The sequence below is a fragment of the Oncorhynchus kisutch genome, linkage group LG15 (genome assembly GCF_002021735.2).
Source record: "Oncorhynchus kisutch isolate 150728-3 linkage group LG15, Okis_V2, whole genome shotgun sequence".
Taxonomy (NCBI): domain Eukaryota; kingdom Metazoa; phylum Chordata; class Actinopteri; order Salmoniformes; family Salmonidae; genus Oncorhynchus; species Oncorhynchus kisutch.
The window spans coordinates 73,706,695-73,715,767 of NC_034188.2; the positions used below are offsets into that span (position 1 = coordinate 73,706,695).

Genomic DNA, 9,073 nt, shown 5'->3' on the forward strand with positions numbered 1-9,073 from the left:
CTGAAGGGATATCAGCCTCCTGTGTAAGGGTCAGGGCTGTGGAGCTGGGAGTTATGAAATATTTATGGTTGGTGATAAGGGAACATGATAACAGTCAAGGTAACATTCTCCTGCCTCCATCAGCAGCTCAGTACTACACCAGGCCACAACACCTGATCACCAAAGAAGCCAGAGGGCCCAGACTCCAGCCAACAGCTACAGGTGGTCCTTATAGACTCAACTGAACATCTAGCCAACTGTTATCTCTCTTGTGTTTATTAGTGTTTTGTATCGGTATCGAACACCCACCTGATTACATAATGTGTCCAGGAAAAACTCTGGACCCTAGTTATTGTCTGTAAGGTTTTCCTGGTAAGTCAACTGGATCAGGACAAAGTCGGGGCCCTAGTTATCGTCTGTAAGGTTTTCCTGGTAAGTCAACTGGATCAGGACAAAGTCGGGGCCCTAGTTATCGTCTGTAAGGTCTTCCTGGTAAGTAAACTGGATCAGGACAAAGTCGGGGCCCTAGTTATCGTCTGTAAGGTTTTCCTGGTAAGTCAACTGGATCAGGACAAAGTCGGGGCCCTAGTGATGTGGGAAGTTGGACAGAGATATGGTTCCTACCAGCATCTTTGGCCCACTTGAGAATAGAGGTGACCTCGTTGCCCTTCTGGGTCTTGCAGATTCCGTTGCGAGCAGCAGCATTCACACCGACCGTGTTCAGGTTGGTCTTAACACCACACAGGTAGGCTGTGGCTGTGGATGAACTGTCAGGGATCTGGAAGTCAACACTGTATGTCTGCACACAGACAGACAGTACATGCAAACATTAAGGGATAGAAAGGAACACACATGAATAATATGTACGCATGAGCTTGCACCTCATACATACATCATTATACACAACAGACACAATATCTTCCTCTGAAAGAGGTACTCATGGTTGCAGCTGCACATCAAACAAAGTGTGATTTCTGTGGGTATCTCTATGCATGTTAATGCATGTATTTGAAGCTTTGTTTGTTTGTGTACCTTGAGGAGGCCCGCATGGGGGAAAGTATCCATGGTCATCACTGTCTCCTCTCCAGACTGGTTGTGCATCTGGCCCTTGAGGATTCGAGCTGCTGTGATGGTGGTAATGCCCATACCTTGAGGGGAATGGCACAAAGAAATAGGGCACGATGGGGTTGTACTGGACTGTAACTGGTGAATTAGAATAGGCTGGAAAAGGAGGTTACAAATGAGTGTCTCTCATTGTTTTTGTTATGTAAGATTTGGATACGGTGAATACACCACTGATGTGAGGTTTGGACAGTGATTGGTCACTCACCGTCACCCAGGAAGAGCATGATGTTTTTAGCCACATTGGTGTTCAACTTCCTGTTCAGCGCTGCTTGCAAAGCCTTGGCACCCTGGGCTCTCCAGAACTCTGGGTTCTCCTCCTCAGCTGGACCAGAGACAGAGACTTTTCAAAAACATACGTATCTAAAACACACTTATCTGAACTCCTCTAGCTCTCACAACTTACACAGAGCAAACATTTCAGGAATATAAAAATGTTTTACCTTCTGTAATATTTGATATAATCTACTTTGAGAGAGTGTCTGTGTGTGAGAGAGAGAGAGAGATCAGAGGTGGTAGAGATCAACACCCTATGGACTGTGTGAGAGAGAGAGATCAGAGGTGGTAGAGATCAACACCCTATGGACTGTGTGAGAGAGAGAGAGAGATCAGAGGTGGTAGAGATCAACATCCTATGGACTGTGAGATAGAGAGATCAGAGGTGGTAGAGATCAACACCCTATGGACTGTGAGATAGAGAGATCAGAGGTGGTAGAGATCAACACCCTATGGACTGTGAGATAGAGAGATCAGAGGTGGTAGAGATCAACACCCTATGGACTGTGAGAGAGAGAGAGATCAGAGGTGGTAGAGATCAACATCCTATGGACTGTGAGAGAGAGAGATCAGAGGTGGTAGAGATCAACACCCTATGGACTGTGAGATAGAGAGAGATCAGAGGTGGTAGAGATCAACACCCTATGGACTGTGAGATAGAGAGATCAGAGGTGGTAGAGATCAACATCCTATGGACTGTGTGAGAGAGAGAGATCAGAGGTGGTAGAGATCAACACCCTATGGACTGTGAGATAGAGAGATCAGAGGTGGTAGAGATCAACACCCTATGGACTGTGAGATAGAGAGAGATCAGAGGTGGTAGAGATCAACACCCTATGGACTGTGTGAGAGAGAGAGATCAGAGGTGGTAGAGATTAACACCCTATGGACTGTGAGAGAGAGAGATCAGAGGGGGTAGAGATGAACACCCTATGGACTGTGAGAGAGAGATCAGAGGGGGTAGAGATTAACACCCTATGGACTGTGAGATAGAGAGAGAGAGAGATCAGAGGGGGTAGAGATGAACACCCTATGGACTGTGAAAGAGAGAGAGAGATCAGAGGGGGTAGAGATTAACACCCTATGGACTGTGTGAGAGAGATCAGAGGGGGTAGAGATGAACACCCTATGGACTGTGAGAGAGAGAGAGAGATCAGAGGTGGTAGAGATGAACACCCTATGGACTGTGGGAGAGAGAGATCAGAGGGGGTAGAGATGAACACCCTATGGACTGTGGGAGAGAGAGATCAGAGGGGGTAGATATGAACACCCTATCAGGCTCCAAGAGACATGTAGTGATGACTATCATACATCACTTGCCTGGTCTTTATTCTCTCATCAGCTAAACATACTGTAGATAGGAGGCTACAGTAACATACTGTAGATAGAAGGCTACAGTAACATACTGTAGATAGGAGGCTACAGTAACATACTGTAGATAGGAGGCTACAGTAACATACTGTATATAGGAGGCTACAGTAACATACTGTAGATATTAGGCAACAGTAACATACTGTAGATATTAGGCAACAGTAACATACTGTAGACAGGATGCTAGAGCAACATATTGTAGACATGAGGCTACAGTAACATATTATATATAGGAGGCAACAGTAACATACTGTAGATAGGAGGCTACAGTAACATACTGTAGATAGGAGGCAACAGTAACATACTGTAGCTAGGAGGCTACAGTAACATACTGTAGATAGGAGGCAACAGTAACATACTGTAGATAGGAGGCTATAGTAACATACTGTAGACAGGAGGCTAGAGCAACATATTGTAGACAGGAGGCTACAGTAACATACTGTAGATAGGAGGGTACCGTAACATACTGTAAACAGGAGACTAGAGCAACATATTGTAGACAGGAGGCTACAGTAACATACTGTAGATTGGAGGCTACAGTAACATACTGTAGATAGGAGGCAACAGTAACATACTGTAGATATGAGGCTATAGTAACATACTGTAGACAGGAGGCTAGAGCAACAGTAACATATTGTATATAGGAGGCTACAGTAACATACTGTAGATAGGAGGGTACCATAACATACTGTAGACAGGAGGCTAGAGTAACATATTGTAGACAGGAGGCTACAGTAACATATTATATATAGGAGGCAACATTAACATACTGTAACTAGGAGGCTACAGTAACATAATGTAGATAGAAGGCTACAGTAACATACTGTAGCTAGGAGGCTACAGTAACATACTGTAGCTAGGAGGCTACAGTAACATACTGTAGCTAGGAGGCTACAGTAACATAATGTAGATAGAAGGCTACAGTAACATACTGTAGCTAGGAAGGCTACAGTAACATACTGTAGCTAGGAGGCTACCGTACCGTACTGTAGATAGGAGGCTACTGTAACATACTGTAGATAGGAGTCTACTGTAAAATACTGTAGATAGGAGGCTACAGTAACATACTGTAGACAGGAGGCTAAAGCAACAGTAACATATTGTATATATGAGGCTACAGTAACATACTGTAGATAGGAGGCAACAGTAACATACTGTAGACAGGAGGCTAGAGCAACAGTAACATATTGTATATAGGAGGCTACAGTAACATACTGTAGACAGAAGGCTACAGTAACATACTGTAGATAGGAGGCTACAGTAACATACTGTAGATAGGAGGCAACAGTAACATACTGTAGATAGGAGGCTACAGTAACATACTGTAGACAGGAGGCTACAGTAACATACTGTAGATAGGAGGGTACCGTAACATACTGTAGACAGGAGACTAGAGCAACATATTGTAGACAGGAGGCTACAGTAACATACTGTAGATTGGAGGCTACAGTAACATACTGTAGATAGGAGGCAACAGTAACATACTGTAGATATGAGGCTATAGTAACATACTGTAGACAGGAGGCTAGAGCAACAGTAACATATTGTATATAGGAGGCTACAGTAACATACTGTAGATAGGAGGGTACCGTAACATACTGTAGACAGGAGGCTAGAGCAACATATTGTAGACAGGAGGCTACAGTAACATATTATATATAGGAGGCAACATTAACATACTGTAGCTAGGAGGCTATAGTAACATAATGTAGATAGAAGGCTACAGTAACATACTGTAGCTAGGAAGGCTACAGTAACATACTGTAGCTAGGAGGCTACCGTACCATACTGTAGATAGGAGGCTACTGTAACATACTGTAGATAGGAGGCTACTGTAAAATACTGTAGATAGGAGGCTACAGTAACATACTGTAGACAGGAGGCTAAAGCAACAGTAACATATTGTATATATGAGGCTACAGTAACATACTGTAGATAGGAGGCAACAGTAACATACTGTAGACAGGAGGCTAGAGCAACATATTTTAGACAGCAGGCTACAGTAACATATTGTATATAGGAGGCAACAGTAACATACTGTAGATAGGAGGGTACAGTAACATACTGTAGCTAGGAGGCTACAGTGACATACTGTAGCTAGGAGGCTACAGTAACATCATGTAGATAGAAGGCTACAGTAACGTACTGTAGCTAGGAAGTCTACAGTAACATACTGTAGCTAGGAGGCTACCGTACCATACTGTAGATAGGAGGCAACAGTAACATACTGTAGATAGGAGGCTACAGTAACATACTGTAGATAGGAGGCAACAGTAACATACTGTAGCTAGGAGGCTACAGTAACATACTGTAGATAGGAGGCAACAGTAACATACTGTAGATAGGAGGCTATAGTAACATACTGTAGACAGGAGGCTAGAGCAACAGTAACATATTGTATATAGGAGGCTACAGTAACATACTGTAGATAGGAGGCTACAGTAACATACTGTAGATAGGAGGCAACAGTAACATACTGTAGATAGGAGGCTACAGTAACATACTGTAGACAGGAGGCTACAGTAACATACTGTAGATAGGAGGGTACCGTAACATACTGTAGACAGGAGGCTAGAGCAACATATTGTAGACAGGAGGCTACAGTAACATACTGTAGATAGGAGGGTACCGTAACATACTGTAAACAGGAGACTAGAGCAACATATTGTAGACAGGAGGCTACAGTAACATACTGTAGATTGGAGGCTACAGTAACATACTGTAGATAGGAGGCAACAGTAACATACTGTAGATATGAGGCTATAGTAACATACTGTAGACAGGAGGCTAGAGCAACAGTAACATATTGTATATAGGAGGCTACAGTAACATACTGTAGATAGGAGGGTACCATAACATACTGTAGACAGGAGGCTATAGTAACATATTGTAGACAGGAGGCTACAGTAACATATTATATATAGGAGGCAACATTAACATACTGTAACTAGGAGGCTACAGTAACATAATGTAGATAGAAGACTACAGTATGTTACTGTAGTCTACAGTAACATACTGTAGCTAGGAGGCTACCGTACCATACTGTAGATAGGAGGCTACTGTAACAATATACTATCGATAGGAGGTTACAGACAGCGCTTCAATTACATATTGTCATGGGTTTCAATTAGAACTGCAGATAGTAGTTTCTTCGTACTTTAATGTTTTGTCAGATTCAGAAGAACTTGTGTAGCGAGGTGAGAGAGAAGAGAGACAGGGAATTAAGAGTTTAGAAGTTTACGACAAGTGAGAGGAGATCCAGCAGAGAGAAGAGTAGTCGAAGAGTAAGATCAAGTGAGAGAGAGAGTATGATGATGGAGTGAGAGGAGATTAGTTTGTGAAAGGAGAGAGTAAGAAGGTTTGAGGGGAAAGGACCGTAGAAACCAATGAAAAGAGTGAATATAATTACAAACACAACTCAGAAGAAAGTCATAGTGATTGTCCAGAAGTAAGTCAATGAGAAGGGCAGGAGATGAGCTAAGTCAGGTCAGGTGACCATCCAGAGTAAATGTGTGTCTGGCAGATCTTTTACCTTTGGCGGTGGTTGAACCCAAAACACCCAGCAGACACAGGGCCACGATAGACCATTTCTGAGTTTCCATGATGATGTCTAAAGAGGACAGTTATTCTTTCTGATCTTCCCTCAGCGCAACAGAATAATATATTCCAGCCCTCCCCGGCCATAAATCATTTGTAATGGCAGGTCATAAAACTGACTGATAGTGACCATAGGCCAACAACCAACACCAACACCAATGTGGTGACTGACAACCAACACCAACACCAATGTGGTGACTGACAACCATACCAACACCAGTGTGGTGACTGACAACCAACACCAACACCAATGTGGTGACTGACAACTCTACCAACACCAATGTGGTGACTGACAACCAACACCAACACCAATGTGGTGACTGACAACCAACACCAACACCAGTGTGGTGACTGACAACCAACACCAACACCAATGTGGTGACTGACAACTAACCAACACCAATATGGTGACTGACAACTCTACCAACACCAATGTGGTGACTGACAACCAAAACCAACACCAATGTGGTGACTGACAACCAAAACCAACACCAGTGTGGTGACTGACAACAAACACCAACACCAATGTGGTGACTGACAACCAATACCAACAATGTGGTGACTGACAACCATACCAACACCAATATGGTGACTGACAACCAACACCAGTGTGGTGACTGACAACCATACCAACACCAATGTGGTGACTGACAACCAACACCAACACCAATGTGGTGACTGACAACCAATACCAACACCAATGTGGTGACTGACAACCAACACCAATGTGGTGACTGACAACCAACACCAACACCAATGTGGTGACTGACAACCATACCAACACCAATATGGTGACTGACAACCAACATCAGAGGTGACTGACAAACCAACACCAATGTGCTCTCACAAGCAGACACATGAAGTGCAAGTATAATTAAGAATGCAATGAGACACACACGCCACGTTTTTCTCTGTGATTTCATGGCCTTTCCACTACAAAGACTGGACTCAAGTACCTTAGACTCTCTACAGCTGTTTGAATACTTGATGTCCCACAGATTAAAACACCTACTCAGACATTATCAGAGCCAACAGCTCTGAATCATTGCTTTTGTTTATGACTTTATTGATTAACAGACTAGCAGTTGATTAAAAGCACAGGGAGTGTGTGGGGACTGAGCTTCCAATAAACACACTGTAAACACTGACCTCGGATCTGCTAATACAATCGGGAACACACACACACACACACACACACACACACACACACACACACACACACACACACACACACACACACACACACACACACACACACACACACACACACACACACACACTAAATGAGTAGATCATTAATAACACAGTAGACAGGGGGATAAAGGATGATTTACATTATAGAGTCCAATGGGACTGGACTGCATGGATGAAGTGCTGGTCTGGGGGACAACTGCCAAACACACACACCAGTTAATCACGTATGCATATAAATACAGCAACTTCTTTAAGAACAGATTGTTACATATACTCCCACACATTCTCACTACACAGACTTTCAACATAACATGTCTTAACACTCAAATCACACACACACATTCATTAACCTACACGCAGAGACAAGCAGCCCCAAACACTGTAGTGTGAGTAGTGATAACAGCGGTGGTGAGGGTGAAGGCAGGGTGTGTTGGCTCTGTGTTATTGCGGGGGGTGATTTACAAAAAGTGGCATGTGGGTCCAGGCAGGAGGCATGTGCCATCACGTGGGCAATGTAAGTTAGGTATTATCTTTAGTGCCTGTGAACAGGCATGCCCATGGGCCATTGGCATACACTGCCACTGATTGACTGATTACATCGTTGGTTGACTGACTGATTGAGTGACTTAATCATTGGTTGTTTGATTGACTGATTGAGTGACTTAATCATTGGTTGGTTGACTGACTGATTGAGTGAGTGACTTAATCATTGGTTGGTTGATTGACTGATTGAGTGACTGACTAGCTGGTTGGTTGACTGACTGATTGAGTGACTGACTAGCTGGTTGGTTGACTGACTGACTAGCTGGTTGGTTGACAGGCTGCTTATGCTTCACCAGTATGAAAAATCCCCTGTTTTTGTTGTTGAGGATGCTGCCACCATCATGCCTGGAATAGACGGCTCCATGCTGGAGTCCCTGTACAGCTCAAAACTCATGTCCCTGGGAGCAGACAGCCCTGCAATACACAGGCAGAGGTGTTATGCACTCACACTCAAATCTCCAAAAATGTGCAATCACATAGATGGTGTGATGGCTCCCTCTAGTGATTATGAAAGCATTGAACAAACCTGAATCAGCTGTGTAGTGCTAGGGTAACAATCAAAACGTGCCCCCAGGGAGGGACCACAGGACAGAGTTCGGGAAACCCTGGCCTAGGGAATAGGGTGCCATTTCGGACACAGTCAGTCTTCCCCAGTGCCCCATATACTGTACTGACCTATTAGGCCTCTTTAGCCGATCTGTTGGTTGGCTGTCTTTGAAAACTGTGAGGAACCTGTTGATTGTGATGGATAAAAGGAGGCTAAAGATAAGACCATGACAGTAATTGAAGGATCAACATCTCAGCAGGGGAAAGAATCATTCCTGTAACAGTCAGGCAAGATAAAACGATAACAAAGGGAAACAAAATGGCCACCGGGATAAGGTTACAGCGGTGTAAAATGACAGTGAGTACATACATGAAAGAGACCTCTGTTGTCTTCATTATAAGTAGTGTATTGAAGGGGGTGTGAGGTTGAATGTCATCATTATAA

The 9,073-nt window shown here is 43.7% G+C and overlaps 1 protein-coding gene across 1 annotated transcript in view; it reads right to left on the minus strand.

Annotated features, from left to right (window-relative positions):
- Positions 1-6,390, minus strand: part of alp3 (alkaline phosphatase 3) — a 15,429-nt gene extending 9,039 nt beyond the window's left edge. Inside the window, exons 1-4 of the mRNA XM_031791072.1 lie at positions 6,281-6,390; positions 1,310-1,426; positions 1,012-1,127; positions 604-778 (exon numbers count right to left, since the gene is read on the minus strand). Coding sequence (XP_031646932.1) covers positions 604-778; positions 1,012-1,127; positions 1,310-1,426; positions 6,281-6,350 — 478 coding nt within the window. The 5' untranslated portion in view covers positions 6,351-6,390. The remainder of the gene's footprint in view (positions 1-603; positions 779-1,011; positions 1,128-1,309; positions 1,427-6,280) is intronic.
- Positions 6,391-9,073: the final 2,683 nt, after the last annotated feature.